Source organism: Antechinus flavipes, chromosome 3 (assembly GCF_016432865.1).
Source record: "Antechinus flavipes isolate AdamAnt ecotype Samford, QLD, Australia chromosome 3, AdamAnt_v2, whole genome shotgun sequence".
NCBI lineage: Eukaryota > Metazoa > Chordata > Mammalia > Dasyuromorphia > Dasyuridae > Antechinus > Antechinus flavipes.
In genome coordinates, this window is record NC_067400.1 from 334,025,391 (window position 1) to 334,050,603 (window position 25,213).

A 25,213-nucleotide genomic window follows, 5' to 3' on the forward strand; every position below is an offset into this window, starting at 1 on the left:
TTGTATGAAATTTTAGCTTTTCAGGACTCTTCTTCTCCTTGCATTATTATTCAGCTTCCGCGATAAATTTATGAGGTAGGTATGGACAAGTCATTTTATTCTCTAAGTCTCAATTTTCTCCTCTGTGGAGTAGATAATAGTTATATACATACTACCTTCCTGACAGGATTTTTATAAAAAAGAACTCTATAAACTAAAAAGTACTACATAAATGTCATCTCTTTTAGAAGTGATCTTCTGACTGGTCCCATATTTCCCAGAGATTTTCGTTAAAAAAAAATAATAATAATAATTTTTTCTTCCACCTTCCTCTATCTGCTGGAGAAAAAAAAAGGAAGAAATGTATCATATAAACTCAATCAAGCAAAATTTCCCCATTGGTCACATTCAAAAAATATTCTTCTTATTCTAAATAATAGTCCATCATCCCTGTCCTGTGGTGGACAGCATTCTCCTTTGGAATCATCATTGATCAAAATTGACTCTTTCAAAATGGTTTGTTTTTATGACATATTTGTTACAATACAAATGGTTCTGTTTCTGCTCACTTCACTCTGCATCAGTTTTTCTGTGTTTCATGAAGTAATTTTTTTTTTTTTTGTCATTTCTAGTACAATAGGATTCTCAGATATTTCCTAGTACTATCATCATTCTGCTCATTCTAAAGTGATTATCCATTTTTCTGAGTAAGGGGAAAAAAGGAGAAAAAAATCTTTGATCTTTATGTAAGAATTAGAGCAGGGCTCCTTAAACTTTTTCCAAATATGACCCCTTTTCATGTGAAAAATTTTTACATGACCCCATCTTGAATCTGAACTGAGGTGTTTCTGGCAGCATCTGTACCTGTCCAGTGCAAAGTATGGACATTGTGTGTTCAGAACCAAAGCTTCAGTGAAGTCATGCTATGCAAGTACTGCCAGAAACACCTCAATTCATTATGCATTTGATTTCAAATTAATTTTTGGTTGTTGCATTCAAAAATTTTTTACTGTTGCCAAATTTTTCATTGTTATGATCCCATATGAAGGTCATGACCCACAGTTTAAGAAGCTTTGAGTTAGAAGACCTAACTCTGGTTAATGTTAGTTATGACCAGAAAAACTTGTCCAATGTAATGATGAAGACATATATTTACCACATTATTCTCTTCTTTTTTGTAAATTTCCTTCTTTCTATCTCTGTTCCTCTTTTTTTTTTTTCTATTTCCATCATTATTTCCCTGCAAAGAGAGTTTTAAATCTAGAAGATACCTTAGAGATAATTAATCCATCATCACTTAGCAGATATGGTACCAGGCTGAGAGAGGACACGGCTTGTTTAGAATCTTTCAGTGACTTGCAAGTACATTTGGGAAAAGACAATTCATTGTTCTTTCCCAAACCAGCAGCTTCTCTTTCCCCCAAAGTCTTTCCTCCCTACTTTAATCTTTTGTCCATGTTATTCTATTGTCTTTTTTGTCTGGGTATCTTCATCTAGTTCTTTTTGTCTTTTCTTTTGCCTATCACTGTCCCACCCTACCACGTGTTCTACTCTTCTTCCCCCAAACCTGAGCATCATAACCAAAGAAAGAATTTCTACTTCCTAAAGCCCTTAATATAAAAAAACTGGTACTTCCAGTCTCTGTACTCTTTTCCCTCAGTTGTTGCTCATAGTGAAACAGAAAGGGGACAAATGAGAGAAAGGTAGACTCCTCTCATTTTTTTTTAATATAGCTTTTTATTTTTTCCAAATACATGCAAAGATAGTTTTCAACTTTCACCTTTGCAAAATCTTGCGTTCCAAATTTTTATTTCTCTCTCCCTCCCTCCCCTAGACAACAAGCAATTCAATATAGGCTAAATGTACAATTCTTCTAAACATATTTCCATATTCCTAATACTATGCAAGAAAAATCAGATCAAGAGGAAAAAAAGCTCGAGAAAGAACAAACAACAGCAAAAAAAAGGTGAAAATACTATACTTTGATTCACATTCAGTTTCCATAATTCTCTCTCTGGATGCAGACAGCTCTTTCCATCAAAAATATATTGGAATTGCTTTGCATTCATCTTTTTTTCCTTAATGCTTGAGCAGTCCCAGGTCATAAGAGAGTTACTTATAAGAGGCATGTATGTGACCATAATAAAATCAGTAGTAGTCTGGGGTGAGAAGCAGAAAGATCATTTGTTCCATGGTTTGGTAGACAGAAAATAGAGGAGAAAAGGAAGAGAAGAAAGATTGAGGAGAAAGGAAAGATAACAAGCAAAAGAGAAAGAGGAGCAGGCAGAGTAAGCAAAAGAACTGGAGAATGGAAAAGCAGAAGAGGAGGAAAAGGAACAAAGAAAGAAACTCATTAGCAAGTACAGTATTACAAATGTCTGTTTTGTCCCCTGGATTAAATATTATCCAGACATCTACATAATGTCTATATCAAATCACAGCTTAGACCTTAGCTGGTTTATGTGCATGGAATTGTAGAGACAATGGAGAATAATATTGGCTTGCACACAGATGTGGGACAATTAAATCACCCTGGAATTCTTATCAAAAGGAAATCAGTGCTGTTCATTTTTGCTGTAGTGTAGTACACTGAGCTATGCTCCCTTTCTTTCCCTGTCCCAACCCCCAGGCCTCTGACTGAGGAGCATCTCCAGCCTGTTTGGGTGGGAGGCAGGCAGGGCGTGAAGAATGTCTGTGTCCTATTATGACTCAGAGGAAGTTATTGTCTGTGCTTTATATACACAGTGGGCCCTCTACATCCTGCTGCACATTTTGTGGGCCAGAGAGGGGGGAGGGAAAGATTTTTTTCCCTATTTTTAAGACTATATACTGTACTGTCCACTTTCCACCTTTTAAAGCCCCTAGGGTCTGTGCCAGGACATTTTGACAGATTTGCCATGACCTTAGGTCAGCAGCCAAGCTTAAGTAAATTGAGCCCTGGAGTAGGAGTCAAAAAGCCTAGACAATAATTCTGACTCTGCCACTAATTAGCCACATGGCTTTGGACAAGTATCTTAACTTCTCTCTGAATTTCTTCCTCTAAAATGGGAATAGGAATAACTGTTGAAGTCTACTTCACAGAAATATTACAAGGTCCTGACTGTGTTTGAACCTCTTCTGTCTGCCTACACTAATCTTCAAAATCTTTCCAGGCCCAGCTGGGATTCATCTTCCCAAAGTCTTCCCCCAGCCACCTCTAGTCCTTTGTACAGCTGTACTGTTATTTACTATGTCACTCACTCGGCTCATTTGATGTCGTTTTTTCATGAATATGTCTGATCTCCCAAACTAGATAATAAACTTCTTGACTTACATCTTAGATATCCTCAACATTGGAGATGTTCATCAGTGATTAGATGATCACTTGTTGACAGTATTGTAGCCTGAATTGTGATTCAGGTAGTTGAACTAAATGACCCTAAAGGTCCCTTCTGATTCTTGAGATTCTGTAATTCTATGATTTTTTTTTTAAATCCCATAGGACTTAGCTCAATGCCTTGTATATTGTAGGTATTCAATAAATGATGATTGCTTAATTATTGTCGCTACCAATTCTTTTCCAAGCTAACCACTATCATCTGTTTTGTTCTAGGAGCTCTTGCTCTCCGGCAGCAGTAGAACAGGCAGGCTGCTATCGAGGGAGTGAATCTGAATTGTTTGCCTAGTCTCTGGGTCAGGGGGTAGACACTCCCATGAGGTAACCCTGGCCTGTGACTGGCCTCTTCTCCCTCTTGGTGAAGCAATGGGCCAGAAAATCTCAGGGAGCATCAAATCTGTGGATGTACGAGAGCCCCCTTACCAATCAGTGAAACGAGACCTGAGGGGTCCCGACTTCTGCCGGCCAGCCCGCCTGGACCTGCTGTTGGATATGCCCCCAGCCCGGCCGGAGGTCCAGCACCAGCACGCCTGGAATCCTGAGGACCGCTCGCTGAATATTTTTGTGAAAGAAGATGACCGGCTGACCTTCCACCGGCACCCAGTGGCCCAGAGCACGGACTGTATCCGGGGGAAGGTGGGCCATGCCCGAGGCCTGCATGTATGGCAGATTCACTGGCCTACACGGCAGAGAGGAACCCACGCCGTGGTGGGGGTGGCCACTGCCGACGCCCCGCTGCATTCGGTGGGCTACACGGCCCTCGTCGGCAGTAACAGTGAGTCCTGGGGCTGGGATCTGGGGCGCAACAGACTCTACCACAATTGTAAGAATCAACCCGGAGTGACCTACCCTGCCTTCTTAGAGCCAGATGAGGCGTTTGTGCTTCCAGATTCTCTGCTCGTAGTTCTGGACATGGACGAGGGCACGCTCAGCTTCATTGTGGATGGACAGTACCTTGGTGTGGCCTTCCGGGGGCTGAAGGGGAAAAAGCTCTACCCAGTAGTGAGTGCCGTGTGGGGCCACTGTGAGATCACAATGAGATACATTAATGGACTTGACCGTAAGTATTCTACCCTTTCTCTACCCTCGTCAACAACTTGGGTCATTTCATTCAGGGAAGAGCAATGTCTTAACTAAGCTTTATTCTTCTCCCAGGTCCTAGTCCAGATACTACTGTGTGTAGGATACATTCTTCTGGTGCTTAATAAATATATGCTTGAAAGTATTTATTGAAATAGATGTCCATGACCAAATTAAATTTCCATTGTCATTAACATGTAGTTAATTAACTACATTACCATGTAGATAATAATAATATTAACTTTTTTTTTAATTAAAGCTTTTTTTTCTGATAAAACTCATGCATGGATAATTTTTAAACATTGACCTTTGAAAAACCTTGTGTTCCAATTCTACCCCCCCTTCTCCTAGATGACAAGTAATTCAATATATGTTAAACATGGTAAAAAACATAATATTAATTTGTAGCATAGCGTAATGAATGGATAGAGAATTGTCTTAGAGTCAGGAAGTTAATTGTCTTGGAGTCAGGAAGTTGTTGTTCAGTCATTTCTTTAGTCGTGTCCGAGTTTTTGGGACCCTGTTTTGTGGTTTTCTTGGCAAAGATATTAGAACGGCTTGCCATTCCTCATCCTTAGAGATGAGGAAACAGACAAATATGATTAGGTGACTTGCCTAGGGTTTACAGCTAGTGATGTTTGAGTTGAGAGATTTGAATATGAAGATAGGTCTTTCTGATTCCAAGCTCCGTGTTATATCCACTGCCACCTAGCCCAAACCTTGCTTCTGATTCATACAACATATATAATTCTGGGTAAGTTACAATCTCTTAGTGCTTTAGACAACCCTCTTTTTTTTATTAGTTTTAATTTTTAATAGCTTTTTATTTTTCCAAATACATGCAAAGATAGCTTTTGGCATTCACTTTTTTTTTTTTAATTTAATAATTACTTTGTATTGACAGAACCCGTGCCAGCGTAATTTTTTTACAACATTATCCCTTTTACTCGTTTCTGTTCTGATTTTTCCCCTCCCTTCCTCCACCCCCTCCCCTAGATGGCAAGCAGTCCTATATATGTTGGATATGTTGCAGTATATCCTAGATACAATATATGTGCAGAACCAAACCAGTTCTCTTGTTGCACAGGGAGAATTGGATTCAGAAGGTATAAATAACCCGGGAAGAAAAACAAATGCAGATAGTTCACATTCGTTTCCCAGTGTTCTTTCTTTGGGTATAGCTGCTTCTGTCCATCATTTATCAATTGAAACTCAGTTAGGTCTCTTTGTCAAAGAAATTCACTTCCATCAAAATATGGCATTCACTTTTGCAAAAATTTGTGTTCCAGATTTTTCTCCCTTCCTATCCCCTACCCCGTCCCATAGACAGCAAGCAATCTAAAATAGATTAAACATGTACAGTTCTTCTAAACTTATTTCCACTTTTGTCATGCTGCCCAAGAAAAATCAGATCAAAAAGCAAAAGAAGAAAACAAAGAAGCAAACAAACAACAAAAGGTGAAAATATTATGCTTTGATCCACATTCAGTCTCCGTAGTTCTCTCTCAGGATGTGAATGGTTCTTTCCTTCTCAAGTCTATTGGAATTGACTTGAATCACTTCATTGTTGAAAAGAGCCAAGTTTAGGCAAATTTCTAAGAAAAAAGCAGCAGAATATTTACTGACCCTGTCCTGCTAGAAGGAATTTCCTTAATTGAGATTTCTCTACTTCAGCAAAATCACAAATCCAAGTCTTTCCCCTCCAGAAAAGCCTCCTACCTTATATAATATTACAATGTAAGAGAAATCATAGATCTACAGTTGGAAGGGACTTCAGAAGCTATCTTGTCCATTTCTTTCCTTTTATAGATGAGGAAATTTAGGCCCCAGTCAATAAGCTAGAGCTTAAGATGTACCAGGAATTGTGCTAAACTTTGGAGATAGATATAAAAGCAGAAGCAACAGTGCCTTTCCTCAAGAAAGTTGTATTCTAATCAAGGAGACTACAAGCAAGTAACTATGCACATTTAAAATTTCCACAGTCTGTATCAAAGGTAATTTTCAAGGGAAGGTATTAGTAGGTGAGCAGAGTGGAAGGTACTTTCTACAGAAAGTAAGATTTGAACTGAGACTTAAAGGATGCCAGGGAAGCTAAATGAAAGTGATAGGAAGGAAAAATATTGGTGGCATGAGGGGCAGCCATGAAAGTGTAGTCAGGAGCTAGAGTGTCAAATGTAAAGGAAAACAGACCCACATAACTAGATATGGAAGGGAGTCAAAGATATTCAGACTGCAAAGGTAGTGAAGAAGAGGCCAGTTTGTAAAGGACTTTAAATGCCAAATACAAGGTTTTTTTATTTGCTCCTGGAGGGAGATGCTGGAATTTGTTGAATGTATATGGAATGAGAGCCAAGAGAGTGTAGTATAGTCAAATCTGTGCTTTAGAAACATTTCCGTGGCAGTTTTGTATGAGTTAGAGTAGAAAGGACAGAAAGAAACATACATTTATATTAAGTGCCTACTATGTGCCGGGCCCTGTGCTAAGTGCTTTACAAATATTCCCTCATTTGTTCTTCACAATAACCCTGGAAGGTAGATATTGTTATTATCTGATTTTAAAATAGAAAAAACTGATAAAAATAGGTATTTACCTAGTTTCCTAGCTGCTTCCAAGTAAAAAGAGACTTGAAGCAGGGAGACCTACGAAATTATCTAGATAAGAAATACTGAGAACCTGGAGTAGAGAGAAAAGAAAAAATGTGAGAAATTAAATGAGAATAGGAATTACAAAGTATGATAACAGATTATATTTATTGACTGAGTGTTAGTGAGGCGTTAAAGAAGACAGAGATTGCAAATTTGGGTGATTAGAGCCTTTAAAAATAAATAGGGAAGAGGATTTGAATTCAAGTCCCCCAGCTCCAGAGTCAGCATTCTTTCCTTTTTATCACATTGCTTCCTGGTTTACAAAACTTTCCTTCTGAAGATCCTGTGAGATAAATAGTGAAAGTATTACTATTCTCATTTTACAGATCAGGAAACTGAGGTTTCCTCAGTTGAGTGACTTGCTCTTGGTAATACTTTTTTTTAAATTTTTTTTTTCCGGTTATACATATATATTAACTTTTAAATTTTTTTTATGAATCATGTTGGGAGAGAAAAATCAGAACAAATAAAAAAACCTCAAGAGAAAAAAAAGTGAACATAGCATATTGTTGATTTACATTCAATCTCTATAGTACTTTTTCTAGATGTAGTTGGTGGTTTCTATCCAAAGTTTATTGGGATTACCTTAGATCACTGAACTGCTGAGAAGAACCAAGTCTTTCATAATTGATCATCACACAATCTTGCTGTTAATGTATACAATGTATTCCTGATTCTGTTTTGGTTTTGCTCAGTATCAGTTTATGTAAATCTTTCCAGGCCTTTCTAAAATCAGCTTTTTCATCATTTCTTATAGAACAATAAAATTCATTACTTTCATATATCATAATCTATGTAGCCATTCCTCAATTGATGAGTATCCACTCAATTTCAATTCCTTGCTACCACAATAAAAGCTGCTACAAACATAATATATAGGTACTTTTCTCTTTTTTATTATCTCTTTGGGATATAGACCCCATAATGGCATTGCTAGATCGAAGGGTATGTGCCACTTTAACTTCCTTTGTGAACTTGGGTTAATCACAACCTCTCCAAACTTCAATTGCTTCATATATGTATGTATTACATGTATGTGTATGTATGTGTGTATATATGTATGTAAACACATGTATATGTAAACTATACTATATATTATAAATAACAATTATTATTACATAAGTATATATAAATTCTCTTTTATTTTAGTTCTGAATTCTCTCTATCCCCCACACCCATGAAGAAAGAAAAACAGAACCTATTACAAATACGTATAATTGTGCCAAGCAAATTCCCACAATCTGCATTTGGAATCTATCAGTTCTTTTTCTGGAGGTGGATAGCATGTTTAATCATGAGTTCTTTGGCATTATAGTTGGTCATTGTTTTGATCAGAGTTACTAAGTCTTTGAATGTTAATTATATTTATAGTATTGTTGTTATTATATAACTTATTCTCCTAATTTTGATCACTTTCTTTTGTGTCAATTCCTAAAAGTCCTTCCAAGTCTCTGAAATCATCACCTTCATCAGTTTCTTACAGCACAATAGTATTCTATCTCATTCATATAGTATAGCTTCTTCAGCCATTCCCTTACTGATTTGGGTATCCCCTTAGTTTCTAATGCTTTGCCACAGCAGAGGAATTGTTATAAATATTTTTGTACAGATGGGCCCTTTTCCTCTTTCTTTGATCCCTTTGGTGTATAGATCTAGTAGCAGTTTCACTGGATCAAAGGGTATACGCAGCTTAATAGCTTTTTGGGCATGGTTCCAAATTGTTTTCCAGAATGTTTGAACTTATTCACAGCTTTACCAATAATTTACACTAATGTATTAGTGTATCTGTTTTCCTACAGATTGTCCAGCATTTGTCATTTTTCTTTTCTGTCATCTTAACCACTGATTGTTGTGAAATGGTACCTCAGAGTTGTTTTAATGTGCATTTCTCAAATTATTATTGATTTAGAGCATTTTTATGTGGCTCTTGATAGGTAACATTTCTTTTTCTGAAAATAGCCCATTAATACCCTTTGATCATTTATCAATTGGAGAGTGACCTTTATTCTTCTAAATTAGATCTAGTTCCCTATATATTTTAGAAATATCAGATAAACTTTATTTATGAGACAAACTTGTGACAAAGATCTTTTTTTGTTCCTCTAAATTTCCTCCTTTTCTTCTAGTTTTAGCTTCATTGGTTTTGTTTGTACAAAAAATTTAAATTTTCTGCAGTCAAAGTTATTCATTTTACTTCCTATGAACCTTTCTATCTTTCGTTTGGTCTTGAAATAGTTCCCCTACAGAGATTTGACAGATGTTTTCTTTGCTCCACTAATTTGCTTATTGATATCATCTTTTATGTCTAAATCATGGACTCATTTTGAGCTTAATTGTCAAAAACAATTTGGTACTAATCAAATAGATGGTGTTTGGTCAATATAAGATACACATTATACAGAAGCAAATGAGCCTAGTCACCTAGTACTTGATAAATCCCAAGGGGATAAATTGTTTTTGATGATAATGATTTTGAGATCTGGTTCTATGGGTCACCTATTCCTTGCCCATCTCCTACCTAACACTGCTAATCTCTCCAATACACACACACACACAGAAAGAGAGAAAGAGAGAGAAACAAAGATAGAGAGAAAAAAACTTATTGAATATCACTATTGATCATAAAACTACGAACTATCAAATAACCCTCATTTTACAAAGAAGAAAACTGACTCCCTGACATTCTTGGAATGAAATAAGTATCAGGACCACGATTGGATCTCAGGTTCTCTCATGGTTTTTCCCCCCAGTTTTGTGTTGTTTCTAGTAATCCTTCCATTATTACCAGTTACATGTTATCATATATGTGCCTATAATGGAAGCAGTCATTAATTAATTACCATAGCACCTTTTGCTTTCTCATCTTGGGCCACTTAATAGTGACCAGTTCCAAGAAAAATATAGACATTCATAATCAGATAAACAATACTCACTTAAAACTTTTCTCTCTGACAGTCAAAAACTTTTCCATTGTTAGTATAAGAATATTGACTCAAAAGGGAGTTTAAACTGAAAAGTAATTCATGCTCAAATGCATACTGATGTCAAGTACTAAGCCTCTTCATCATTTCTTATAAAACAATAAAACTCCATTACTTTCATATATCTTAACTTATTCAGCCATTACCCAACTGATGGGCATCTACTCAATTTCCAAATCTTTGCCACCACAAAAAATGCTACAAACATTTTTGCACATATAGCTTCTTTTCTCTTTTTCATTATCTGTTTGGAATATAGACATCATAATGGCATTGCTGGATCAAAGGGACTTTTGCCCCTTTTGGGCATAGTTCCAAATTGCCCTCCAGAATGCTTGGATCATTTCACAATTCCACCAATAATGTCTTAGTGTCCTAGCTTTCCCACATCCCCTCCAACATTTATCACTATCTAATCTTAAGAGGTATGAAGTGGTACCTCAGAGTTGGCTTAATCTGCATAAAATGGGTTTTTTTTTTATCTCATTTACCTCATAAGGTTGTTGCAAGAATTGGGGGGAAGAACTGGAGACTGGAATCCAGATCTCCTCAACATTAGGGTTATTGACAGAGTTTAGAAGTGAGATATGCCTAACAAAAACAATTAGGTCTCTATGCATTTTCTTAATCTGAGAAAAGATAGGCAAAATTACATGGCAATTTTCCCTTGGGTTGTTGAAATTGACATATTCAACTATTTCCAGATTGCTGAGGTTAGGTAGATTTCCTTTTATATAGGCTGAAAATTGTTCTGAAAAATTTAGTTCTTAGTCTCTTCTTTTTACTACTCAAATCACTTGACCTATTAACCAAACAACAAGCATTTGTGGATTATATATATAAAATTACTTATACATTCAGGTAATTAATTTTGCCCCCTCCCCCTTCTTCCAGCTCAACATATACTCTTCAGAACTTTCAATTGAATACAAAACTCCAAAGACTATTCTGTAAAAATTAATTTGCTTAAAGACAGCCCCAAAATTTGTTCTGAATCAAAGCCCAAACATATTCCAACAAACAATTTAGAAAATTTAATAAACACTGTAATCCTCCAGAATCATTTAAAAGCACTTCATTCTTATTTATGTGTGAAATTGAAAGATGTGTTGAGAGTCCTTCCTACTCATAAGTTTATGTGGTTACTAGAAACAATATGTTAAATAGACTATCTTTTTCTCCAAATGTTTTGAAAATAAAAGCTCCATTGCCTTCTGGCATTTCAGTTTTCACAGTGCAATTGTGCTCACCTCCAAAATGGAGGGAATACTTACATAATCATATTCAGAATAAGCAGGGTCTCATCTCTCATTATTTTATCAAGAATTTTTTTATTATATTAATAATATTCTTTCTCACTTGAGAGTGGCTTTCATCTAAGTTATGCTGCCTCTGGTACACAATAAGATCTTGGGAGTCTCTGTGATTTCCAGGGACCTTTTCCTGGAAAGAGTTTGTACTTCATAGAGTTCAACTCTGCAGTATAATGAGTAATTGCTCAAATCGGTGGAGAATGGAAACATGTACAGAATGGACTGTGATAGTTAAAAGGATAAATGAGGTGTCTGATTGTGACTGTTGGCTGTTAGTGATGCATTTAAGCCATGAGGACCTGAGATGGCTCATAAAGGAGTTGGTTATCTACATAGTGTTTTCAGAAGACTGGTAAAAGACGTTTTTGCTTGAGTTGAAAAAAACCCCCAAATAACCTATCCATTTCCTGATCTGTTTCTTGCTTCACACCTATCATGTATTAATCCAAATAAATCTTTTTCAAGCTAAACTTGCAAATCTCCCTTCCTTCATCTGACAGTGTTTCAACATTTTTTGGTATCCTGGTTGCCCATCTCTGGCACATGATCCATTTTTTGTCAATGATCCTTTTGAAATGTGGGGCCAAGAACCGAAAATAATGCTTCAGATTCTATCTGACTAGTCTAGTTTTCTATTCTGAAAACTATGTTTCTCTTAATGAAGCCTGAATATTTGGTATAGTTTTGTTAGCAGCCATATCTCGTTATCAATTATCATGAACTTTTGATAAGCCCAGGTCTTTCTCTTTTTATATATGCAATTTTAAAAAACTAAATATGGAAATTTATCCTATTTAAGTTCATCTTGTAGTGTTTTGTCTTATTATTCTAACCTGTCAGGATAATGTTGGATCCTGAATCTAATATCTGTTGTCTTATCTTTCCTTCCCTTCTTTGTGTCATCCACATATCTTTTTTGTAAATTTAAATATTATCTTTATTTTTAGGTCAATCACATATCTGACAAAGTAAAGTGTCTTTTGTGCCTTTATGTAAATCATTTAAAAACATAGAATAAAAGTGGGATCAATGAAAAAGTTCTGTCGCAGTATCACCAGAGAGTTCTTTCCTTGAATTAACCTTTCGTTATGACTGTTGGAAACATCCATATATGAATCTGAATGCTAAGATCTAAAGCACATACCTCTGTCTTATCCACAAGAATATCAGGATAAACAGGGCAAAGATCCAGGTCACAGTAAGACCCCTGGCACAATATGGCAAAAGTGGTTCAACTAATCATATTCAGCTGGTGTTCTTGAATGATTCTATCAATTATCCAAGTAGTTAGTGACATGATGACTCAGCAGTATAATCTGATATACCACCAGGCTCCCTAATCATTTAATGATGGCTGAAAAGAACTTTCTGTCAGGTTCCAAGGACATCTACTCATTTTCGAAATCATTGCCCATGTATGGCACCAAATTCACAGCGTTCATTTATCAAAGACCAATTACTCATTCATATCTAGAAGTGATCCTTGGGAAGACAAGTCACATGCATACACACACAATTTCCCCCAAACTATTCCCATCTTCCTAACTTCCTATTATTGTTGAGAGTAACATCATCCTTGCAGCCACCCAGACTCAAACCTACATGTCTTCCTAGACCTTTAACTCTCATCACCCCATCCTCATCCAATCATTTATCCCGTCTTATCAATACTATTTTATAATATCTCTCAAATATTCTTCCCACTCCTATCCTTCTTTCCTGACACTACCATCACTCTAGTGGATACCCCCATCACTCCACACCTGAATTATGACAGGAACCTGCTGGTTAGTCTCCCTGACTCAAATCTTCTTCCATAATCAGATAAATTTCTCCTTTTCCAATCTTCTTGCACTTATACCCTGTTTTCTATTCTGTAATCCAAGGACACTAAATTTCTTGCTTTTCCTTGCACAAAACATGTCCATCTCCCACTTCTAAGCATTTTTAAATGGCTGTCTACCATTGTCTGGAATTCTCTCCCTCCTCATTTCTGCCTCTGGGATGCCTTTAATCATTTTATCAGATTTTGTGTGTGTGTGTGTGTGTGTGTGTGTGTGTGTGTGTGTGTGTGTGCGCGCACATGCAATTCTTTGTGACCCCATTTGGATTTTCTTGGCCAAGATACTGGAATGATTCCTCCAGATCATTTGACAAGATAAGGAAACTGAGGCAAACAGTTAAGTCACTTACCCAGAGTCGCACAGTTTTGACTGGATTTTAATTCAAGTCTTCCTGACTTCAGACCTGCCATTCCACATCACCTAGCTGCTATGGATGCTTCAAGTTCCCACTAAATTCCCATTTTCTACAATAAGCTTTTCCCAGGTCACCTTAATCTTTCCTTGCAAAACTATCTCCAAATACACAAAGAATTTGAGAATATTAGGATTATAGAGACATTTAGAAATCATCTCATGTTACCACTGTTATTCATGAGGGAACCTGATGACCAGAGAAAATGTACTTGCCCAAAGTCATACAGCAAGTTATTAGCTGGATGGGACTAGAATTCAGCTATCCTAGTTCCAAATCTAGTATTCTTTCCACTATAGCATACAGAGGATAGCTAAGAAATTAGATGACATGCTAATCTATGTTGTACATGATGTATCACAGGAATTCAGAAAAGGAAGAGCACAACCAAATGCTTTGCAAATGCAATAATAAAACTGTGCAGGAGAAATAAAAACCTGTTTTTTAAAGTCCACCAAATTAGTCATCATTCCTTGGCCCCTTCATCTCATACCATTTACCACAACCCATCCCTGAACATGGATCTCTCTGATGACAGTCCTATTGGTTTAAAAGTTGTCATCCACCTTTTGAATGAAGAGTTTCAGTCATAGGAGATGAAAAGTCATGAATCTATTACTATTTCAAAGAGCAATTCCCATTGTTAAAAAGCAGAACTGGGAGAACACTGACATAGTAACAGCAATGTTGTATAATGAAGAACAGTGAATGGCTTAGCTATTTTCATCAATACAATGATACAAGACAATCCCAAAGGTTCATGATGAAAAATGCTCGCTTCTTCTAGGGGAAAAACTGATGTTGTCTGAACACATACTGAAACATATTATTTTTTCACTTTTTTTTTGTCTTCTTACAAAAAATAAGAAAATGTTTTACATGACTTCAAATGTACAACTTATCTCATAGCTTGCCATTTCAGAGAAGAGTCAGGGGATAGAGGAGGGTTAGAATTTGGAAACTCTCAAAACTTAAAAAACCCCAACAAATGTTAAAAATAATTTTTATTTGTAATTGAGGAAAAAATAAAATTATTTTGAAAAGAGTCATTATGCTATATTCTTGGTAAAGTCAATAATACTAAGAGTTGACAAGATGTCAGAGATAATTTTAGAATACCTGTGACAACCCAAGGCTAGATTTTATATACATATACTTGGACCCAAATGCATGTCCCTTTTTAATGAGTATCCTGGAATAGGAATTGAGAGAGGTTCGAAGTCCCATTCTACTACAAATTAGTTCTCACTTTTTTTGTGAAATGAAGATTGTCATCTCAAAGTTTCTTCTTAAATACAACATTATCCCAGGACATATGTAACCAGAAATGGATATATGGGTTCATAATGTTTTGAGGGTGAGAGAGAAAGAGAAACAGTCTGAGTCCTACACTGGTGTATGTGATATATTGAAAGACCTGAAGTTGGCTCTAGTGCCTTGGGCAGACCTCCTATGAGAGATTTATGGGAAGACTTGAACAAGAATCATCACATAGTACAAAAAGGTGTGGGTTGGATGTGACTGGAATAGATGAGATCATGGATCCATTAAAGTAAGTCCCTTGTTTGCTTTAGGTTTATCTTGAGGATTAGTTTAATCAGTTCTTCAGAAATTCTTGCTGAAATTACAGAATGAAAGTTAATGCTTTTGCCTTTCCACAAATCTTGCCTCATCCAAACCACCCACAAGCCTATTGCTTTTCTGTCACCACCTTGGTCTCTTAAGTCTCTAGTTCTCATCACATCCTACCCAGGTATGACAGCAATTCCACCTGGCCTCCTTGCCTCCATTCTTTCTTCCTTCCAATTCATCCTGCACAGTGCTGCCAGGATAATCTTCCAAAAACACAGCTGTCATCACACCATTTCTCTTACCCCACTCAAGAATCTCTAACAACACTTTTTTTTTTTAACTATATCAAGTTTGAATGCTATTGTCTACCAGCTTTTTAAGAACTTGTTGACTCTACTGTAAAGAACCCCAAGAAGTCTGGGAGACCTTTCTTATTTGGGAAAATTACTTGCCTTCTTGGTTAAAGCTTCATCATTCTTCATCTTGTTTTTATGATTTGAAACTTGAAAACATTTATGGATCTCTAAAATTCTATATACGACAAACAGTGGGTTGGAATTATGGGGGAGGGGAAGAATGACAGAAAAGGTACAATTTCTATCCTATCCTCTTTATAATATGCTTGGAAAAATATTACACACACACACACACATACACACACACACACACACACACTGACTAGTATTAGCATCCTTAAGGAATTATATTTCATTAGTCTTCACTCCAAAATCCAGAAATCCTGATAATTACAAAAGAAGTCACACTAAAGAAAATAAAACTTGTAAAGTAAAAGGATTTATAATTAAAATTTCAGTAGGGATGTTTGAATGGCTTGAGAATAGACTTTTTCAACATTTTATTTTTTTTTAAAATTTGATACTGTTTTTATTTTCATTTTTATATATCTGCCTTTTCTTTCCTTTTTTTCTATTTTTATTATAAAGTTTTTTTGTTTTCAAAATATATACATAGTTTAGAACATTCACCATTGCAAAATTTTGTGCTCCAAATTTTTTTCTTCCTTTCTTCTCCTCACCCCTCCCTTATACAGCAAGTAATTCAATCTAATACATGTTAAACATGTGCAATACTTCTATACATATTTCCCCAATTATGCTGCACAAGAAAAATCAGATCAAAAAGGAAAAAATATATATATATGAGAAAGGAAACAAAATGTAAGCAAACAACAAGAAAAAAAGTAAAAATGCTGTTGTGATCCACTTCAATTCCCATAGTCTCCTCTCTGGGTGCAGATGGTTCTCTCCATCACAAGATCATTGGAGCTGGCCTGAATTATCTGGCTGTTGAAAAGAGCCTCGTCCATCAGTTGATCATCACACAATCTTGTTTTTGCTGTTTACAACATTCTCCTAAGTCTACTCACTTCACTTAGCATCATTTCATATCTTTCCAGGCCTCTCAGATATCATTCTGCTGATCATTTGTTATAGAAAAAAATAATATTCCATAACATGCATTTACCATAGATCAGTTCACAACTCTACCAACAATGTATTAAAGTCCCAATTTTCCCACATCTCCTCCAACATTCATCATTTTCTTTTCCTGTCATCTTTAACTTTTTATTTTCAAAATATATGCATAAATAAGTTTCAACATTCACCCTTGCAAAACTTTGTGTTCCAGATTTTTTCTTCTCCTTTCCTCCCACTCCCTCTATTAGACAGCAAGTAACATGTTAAACATGTGCAGTTCTTCTATACATATTTCCACAATTACCATGTCCAACAATTTTTTTAAAGCAATGTTTGAGCTACCAATAGACAGATGAATCTTATCTTCCTTAAAACTGTTCTTGGAGCTAGAGTTATTAAATATGCTAAAAAATAATAGCTGTATTTATAAAACTTCTGATTTGCTCTAATACCAAATGTTATCAAAAATGTTATTGAATCTTCAAAGTGACCATTGACTGATCTGCTTTCTTGGGATGCAGTTCAACTAAGAAAGAATGGGATCACAAGATCTGGGCCATGTCTAGATTTCACAGTAGCACTTCATTATATTAGATAAGATGGCCTTCTATAAATAGAGATGCACTATCAGTCTCTAGGGACAGCCTGTTGGGGAAGACAGACCTGCTTGTTTTGCTGACAGTCAAAGCAAATGCTGTATTTCCATGCGTCCAAGGAATTATACATAGGAGAGCATATGGTGTCTTTCGATCTTTCCTGATCTTCCCAGCACTGTTCATCACAGGCACATGATTGAAATATGGAGCAGCAGGAGGGAAATAGCTTTCTCAGGAGAGAGACATTATTCCCTTGACTTTGGATTCATTTCAAGAAAACAGTGCTTTAAGTTAATCTAAGGAGCCAACTTGCCTAATCACAGATTTCCCCCATTGATGTTTTTTTTTTCTTTCAGATTAGATTTGGAGGGAGTTGTTTAGTTTTGCTGTGGGTGTTTATTATCTGAGTTAATTGCAACTTCTTCCTTATAAGTATGGCACTTTAAGCAACATGCTTTGTGTTCACATCCCTCCCAGAATTTGGGGGATTAGTTTGTTAAGCTCTTAAAATGCTAGTCTAAAGAGACTGTCTACATTTAGGGAAACCTCAGTTGTGACACTCACTTTTCCTTTTTGTGCCTAACATTGTGCTATATGTAAAGAAGCATTAAGATAGACAGAAACATTCAAATCCATGTCCTGACACTTAGAGTCCTATAAATTTGGGTGAGTCACTTAATCCCTGAATGCCTCAAGCAGTTTTATAGAATTTATTTATTAGGGAGTTAGCATAGTGCAGTGGAAAAATTGCCAGATTTAGTATCAGGATGTGGGTTCAAGTTCCATCTTTATCACCTATTGCCTGTGTGATCACTTCTGGGAATCTTTCCTTTCCTCATCCATAAAATAAAGGGATTGGATTAATGACTTCTTAGGTCCCTTTTAGCCCTAAAGCTATAATTCTGGTTGCCAGAAATGCAGACATGCTATGATCCCCACCCTAATGAGATCATAGATTCTTCATTATTCCCTTGTTGTGCTAGGCACAAGTCAAATACAGTCCCAGCCCTTGAGGAATTTATACTTTGATTAACTTCTCTTTTCTATATTTTTTTTAAATAAACCTCTACTAGAATACAAGCTCTTTGAGGACAGTAATTGGTTTTACCTATCTTTTTATGCCCTGGTGCTTAGTAAATATTTGTTGATTGATTGATGGAAGACACAAAACTAAACAGTTTAAAGAATTAGCGTAGAGAACAGCACGAGATAGATAATATATACTAAAAAAACTAAATTTAAGTCGAGTCAAAAGTCAAAATGTAGGTAAAGACAGACTCAAATGATTTTGGATTAGAATTGACATAATTGACCACCCACTTCTCATTGTTATTCTTTCTTCCTTCAACTTTCATTACATTTCTCTATTCTCGTCTCCTTTTATTTGTTTTCACTATTTTCTATCTTCCTTTTTCCTCCTAAGTGTTTCTGGCCATTTCTCTTTTTTCTTAAGTCTCCATATTTGTGATTTCCATGGTTTTAGTTATCATCTCTATGTAGATGATTCTCAAGTCTATCTATAATAATCTCAAATTGATATAGCACTTTAAGTTTTATAAAGCACTTTTCTCATAACCCTTATAAGACAGCCAATTCAACTATTATCCTCATTTTGCATATGAGGAATCTCAGATAATGAGATGTTAAGGGATTTATAGCTTATAAATATTTGTGATAGGATTTGAATATAGGTCTTCTGGCATCATGTCCAGTACTCTATTCAGCTCTAGTTTCTCCCCTGGCTTTCTGTTTTATACTTTCAGTTTATTGCATCTAAAATTCAATATAGGGATAGAGTAATGGCCTTGGAATCAGGAGGACCTAATTCAAATGGGACCTCAGACATTTAACACTGTCTGTGTGACCCTGGGCAAGTCACTTAGCCCCAAATGGCTTTTAAAATATATATATATATATATATATATATATATATATATATATATATTTTCCTCCTTTTTTAAAAAAAAGTTATGTGCCATCTGCATCCATTAAAAATAATGTGTGTGTGTGTGTGTGTGTATATATATATAATTCAATATGTCCAAAATTGAATTCAGTTTTTCTTCCCATATACCCTAAACTTGCCTCTTTTCCCAACTTCTGTATTTACATTAATGGCATCGCTATCTTTTTAGCCACCAAGACTTAAATCCTTAGAATTATCTTGTAGTTATTCCTTTCTAAGCCCTCTCATCCTATCCATTCAACATCTATATATCTTTAATCTATTTCTAATCTACTTTCTCTATTGATACCTACATCACCATTTCTTGCTGGACCATTATGACAGGTTTCTATTTCTCTCCAATCTGTTTTTTAAACAACTGGTAAATTAATTTTCTGAATGCACAAATCAAACCAAATCATTTCCCTATACAAAGACTTTCAATGACTCCCTATTTCAGTCAAACAAAATACAAATTTAATGAGGTCCTTCATAATCTAGCTCCAACCTACATTATTGTCCTAGTTTCATACTGTTCTCCTTTGCAAAGTCCAGGACAGCTAACCTCAACTCCTAGCTATTCTCTGATTCCATCCTGTGCTCTCTTGCTTCTGCATTTGTACAGACCCTCAGTCCAGCCATTGCCCTACTATGCCTGAAATTCATTCTCTCTCCATCTCTATTAAAAATAAAATTTTCTTCTTTTGAAGATCAGGTCAGGTGCCACATCTTTCCCAGATATCCCAACTAAAACTCTTCTGCTTCAACTCTTCCTATAGGAATTTATCTAGATCTTTTCTTTGCCTCTATTATAATCTAATCTTAAATCGTGCTTATTTGTGTCCTTTTTTCCCTAGTTCCAGACTAAACTGTAAGATCTTTGGGGTCAAAGACTACACCATTTTATATCTTTAGTGCTTTGTATATCTTCAAGGCTCCAAGGACCTGTAATGTCACAGGTGTGGTTATTTTTTCCACTGGTACAAATCACAGTCTCCCTATAACTTACAGGAAATGCTGTTTGTGAATGATGTTCTTAATGTTCACAAAATAGCATCACCCTGGAGCCAAAGGGATGACTTTTGAACTTAGCAAGGCTGGCCCCTTGGATAACAGATGTATTGTCCACTCCCAGAGGCATCTTTGCATTAAAAGGAAATTGTCAGAGCCTAGACTTTTGTGTCAGTCCGTAGAGAACCTGTGACATTATGAACCACGGAAGTAACATTTCAGTGGAATCCTTACCGTAAATGTTATTTGAATTAAATTCTTAGGAGAAGAATTCCTTGTACAGTTTAAATGTGAGGAGGACCTTTTCTGGCAAATTATGTATTTTTCTCTAAAAGTGGAGAATTTTGAGCTAAAAGATAACTCACTTTCACCCCCTAAGAATTCAGGGCAGTGAAGCCTATATGGGGGCTTGAACCGGATACATCCTATTCATAATTGTGTATATACTGTCTTACATAACTTTTATTGTTGTGTATAAACTGCCTTATATAACTTTTTTCTTCTTTTTATTGTTTTCTTCATTTTTCTGGTTATACATGTACGTTAATTTTTTTTAAATACACATTTCTTTGTGAATCATGTTGAAAGAAAAAAATCAGAACAAAAGGGAAAAACCATGAGAGAGAAAAAAATAAAGAAAAAAAATGAACATGGAAGCATGTGTTTATTTACTTTCATTCTCCATAGATCTCTCACTGAATGCATATGGCACATAACTTTTTTTCTCAATAGTATTTTATTTTTCCAAATACACATAAAGATAGTTTCCAACATTCATTTTTGGAAGATTTTGTGTTCCAAATTTTTTTCCCTTCCTTCCTCATGTCCCTCCTTCCCAAGACAGCAAGCAATCTAATATAGATTAAACATGCACAATCCTTTTAAACATATTTCCATATTTGTCATGTTGTACAAGAAAAATCAGACCAAACAGGAAAAAGCCATGAGAAAGAAAAATTAAACAAACAAAAAGGGAAAATAATATGCTTCCATACACATTTAGTCTCTGTTATTCTTTTTCTGGATATTAATGGCATTTTCCATTCCCAATTTATTGGGATTGTCTTGAATCATTGCCTTTGTTAAGAATCATCACATTTGATCACCACATAATTTTTTATTTGTAACTTACATAACATTTTTACAATGCCTTTTTCTCTAATCATTTTATTTTCCTTTCAGTTGTGCTTGTCATGATAAAAAAACTGTGAGAGTACAAGAAAACCCAAGATATTTTTTGGACTCAACTAGTTGCCAGTATAATTAAAGAAAAAAGACAAACACATCAATATAATATAACAATAATTATCATTATATATTATATATGATATAATTATAACATATAATAATAATAATATAATTAAATGAAAGCTGTGCTAAAGACCCTTTTTTGTGGGTGAGGCAGTCAGAGTTAAGTGACTTGCCCATGGTCATGCAAACTAGTAAGTGTCAAGTGTTTGAAGCCAGATATGAATTCAGATCCTCCTGATTCCAGGTCCAATACATTCTTCACTATACCATCTAGCTGCTATGTGCTAAAAAATCTAAAAGCCATAGAGTCAAGGAGTACTGTGTTCTTTATTAATTGGTTCTTAAAAGGACATTAGGAATTATGATTATTGTATTGTATGACTAATGTTATATTAGGATATTGAAAAATTTCAGACTATCCAGTCGAATATTACCAGGTTGGTAAAAGGCTTCAAGGTCACGCCATAGAAGAATGATTGAATAAATAACCAGAGAAGCTTTAGTGAGTACATATCTATCTTCAGATATCTAGAGGATTGTCATGTAAAAGCAAATATAATTCTGCTAAACATGGCACCAAGGGACACAAGTACCATGATAGATGGAATTGCTCATAGGTACTTTTTAGCCTATGGTAAGGAAAAACAAGCTAATTAGCAACCTAATTGGAGCTGTACAAATGTGAAATGAGCTGCCTTGGGGAAGAGAGTAGGTTCCCCTTCATTAGAGATGTTCATATATGAAGTGAAGAAATGCTTGCTAGAGATGTAGTGAGAATTCTTGTTTGGGGGTAGGTCAGACTGTGCATTCTCTAAGTCCCTTTTAAGTCTGAGCTTCTATGATTCTGTGGTTCTGCAGTCTGAATCTAAATAATAATTGATGTAATCATTATGTCAAAGTATTAGAATTAAAAGTGAAAAATCGAGACAACTGTATATTTGGCATAGTTTCTCACCTCCTAATTTCTAGACCACATTCCACAATTTGTCTTTACTGAAATGTTTCAACAAGTAATTTCTATGACACTGAAGAATTCTGCCTTCCAGCTTTGCAAATAAGAACCATAATTATGGAGAGAGGGACGGTGATTAACAAGGAGAGCAGAGACAGAGTTCAGTCATCCCAACTGAATGTAACAGCATTTGAAAGAATTTGAAATCTTGACCTGATGTTTCAATTTACAAGCTTTATGACCTTATCCAGGTGATTTCCTCATAGGTAAAATTAGCAGGGAGGTTTCTATCGTCCTTTGCAATCAGTGTTTAAGCACATTCCTCAGCGGCAGGTATTGGTCCCATTTTGCAGTTGAAGAAACTGAGGCTTCAGAAATAGAAAGTGAATTTCCCAAGTTCACACAACTGGTAAATAGTTGGTCCAGGAAAAACTGATCCTTGTCTTATGGAGATTATAGCCTGCTGTTGTTTAGTTGGGGACTTAACCCATTTAACAACTAAGTAACAACTCAAAGTATTCTATGATTTAATGACAAAATAAACAGTACAAATAATAAATGCCACATTATAATCAAAATGAAGCAGCCTGTTAATGTGGAAAGAGTACTGAACTCAAAATGATGAATTTGGGAGATATGGGGCCTGAGTCTGTATTCTAGCTTTTGACATCTATGTGATCTTGACTTTAAAGAATTTTCTAGGCTTCATTTATATGATAAAGGGATGGAACCAGATGGTCTCTAGGATCCCATGCAGTTCTCTGTCTGTGATTACTACATTTTTTGCTTAATGGGTTTCAAACATCTTTTTAGCTGAATTAAATCACTCTGAAAAATATATTTATGTGTATGAATGCAAACAGAATATCAACTTTACCTGAAAAAATTTCTGCAGACACAAAAAATCTCTTTACAAAATCTTTTATGAACATTTCTGATTTCTAACCAGATATAACCAGAAATGGGTATTTTCCCAAAGGGATGACCAAAGTGACCATTTCGTATTGTTGTTGGTGTCCTAGTAATGGAGAGAAATTTAGAGAAAATTCAAGGCTTAACCTATGCTGGAAGTTTTCTGATTTTACATTTACAAATCCATTCCTTCCAGTCATTTAGAGTCTAGTCATTAAATTTTTAAAGAAAAAAGTGAGATACCAGAGAGAGGGAGACCTAGATTATAGGTAGCTGTTAAAAAAGCAAATTTTTAAAAGTCTTTTCCTCCTCCAAGCTATTTACTCCTAGTTATGAATGTAGCTGTGACTTTAGACTTTCATGGGAACTTTAATGGAGCTCAGCTTTTCTATCTTGGCAGCACCAAGACAATTATGTTTATTCTTCCTGCTCCAAATCATTCTGTGCTATGCAAAGCTCAAGGATGACTTTACTAATTTGCTTTGATTAAGGAATGTTTTATTATTAGGTACTGTGTCAGACAAGAATGACCAGAACTAGGCTTTTGTGTGTTGCTTCATAATCATTCCTCTTCATTTTGACATGTTTGCTATTGAATCGCTTCACTTGTGTCTGATTTAAACACTTTTTTTGGAGCAATTTTGAAAATGTGATTAAAAAATAATAATCTTTCCCATTCTCTGAACAACTGAAAATATTAGAGCTATTCATCCTGAGTTGTTTTGGAAAATTACTTAATTTTAAAAGTACATTTTCTGAGTTCATTTCACCTATTTCATACAAACATAAAGTTGTTTTGCATAGGGTGGGAATCTACATGTAATGTGGGTGTTGTTAGTGAGGGGATACGCTCTATTCCCCCTTCCTTCTGGGTTATTTCAGAAAATTACTTAATTCTAAAAGTGAATTTTCCGAGTTCATTTCACCCTTTTTACACACATGTAAAATTGTTTTACATAGGGTAGGAATCTACATGTAGTTTGGGTGTTGTTACTGAGGAGGTATTTTCTATTCCATCTGTACTTTTCTTTGTCTATCCAATCCTATTCTTCGTTCCCCCTTCTCTCTTTCTCTAGAGCCCACCCAAATATCAGCCCTGTTACCAGCCCATCCCCCTCAGCCATTTTCCAGGGAATCAACTTTCCTAGAAATGTGGTCTGACTACTACTGCCTATACTACATTATGAGGTAATGATTATAGCCTAAGATGTAAGATATAAGACCTTTATCCTAACATTAAGAGGAAATGGTTATAACCAGAGGAAGAGTAACTGAATAGGACAATTAGGGAAACTGGGTCAGGACATTAAAGAGAACTGTGGCATAACAATAAGAACTTCATATTTGTTTACAAAAAAATATAAGCATTTCTGACCAGTAGTAGAAAGTTAGTTTTCTGAAGGCAGGGACTATTCCCTTTTTACTTAGACATAAATGTCTATTGTATTGAATTGATTTTTGAATGAGTCCATCCTGCCCTTGTTAATTTTTGTTCTAAATGTTCAATAAGTTGTTAAGTCATTGTTGCTTGTCTCAAATGGTCACGGAATTAATTGATATTAAATTGATAATCTCTTGCCATGCTGGTAATAGAACAGACCCAAAAGCATTCTTAAACTTTTTCTTAGAGTTATTGGAGCAGACTAGTCTGGGTCAAATAATGAATCCCAAAAGCAGTTAAAGAAAAATAATTATAGTGTCCATTCAATCTCAAACTTCCTTTTACTAATGATTTTGTCATATAAATTCAAAATTAGAAGAGACTAGAGATTATCTGATTCAGTCCCTTAATGAAACACAAATTCCTTCTATCACGTCTTCCCCAGTAGGCATCTAGCCTAACCCAGAGCCCTGCCAGAGATAGGAAGCCCTCTACTTTCTGAGGAAGCCTATTTCATTTTTGG

At 35.5% G+C, this 25,213-nt stretch overlaps 1 protein-coding gene across 2 annotated transcripts in view; it reads left to right on the top strand.

Moving 5' to 3' along the window:
• Positions 1-25,213, top strand: part of SPSB4 (splA/ryanodine receptor domain and SOCS box containing 4) — a 134,765-nt gene that overhangs the window by 17,844 nt on the left and 91,708 nt on the right. The window contains exons 1-2 of one of the 2 annotated variants that reach the window (XM_051985654.1): positions 2,785-3,072; positions 3,572-4,415. In XM_051985654.1, the coding sequence (XP_051841614.1) occupies positions 3,722-4,415 (694 nt within the window). In that variant the 5' untranslated portion in view covers positions 2,785-3,072; positions 3,572-3,721. Of the gene's footprint in view, positions 1-2,784; positions 3,073-3,571; positions 4,416-25,213 lie in introns of those variants that run through there. The other variant, XM_051985653.1, reaches the window with a different exon arrangement.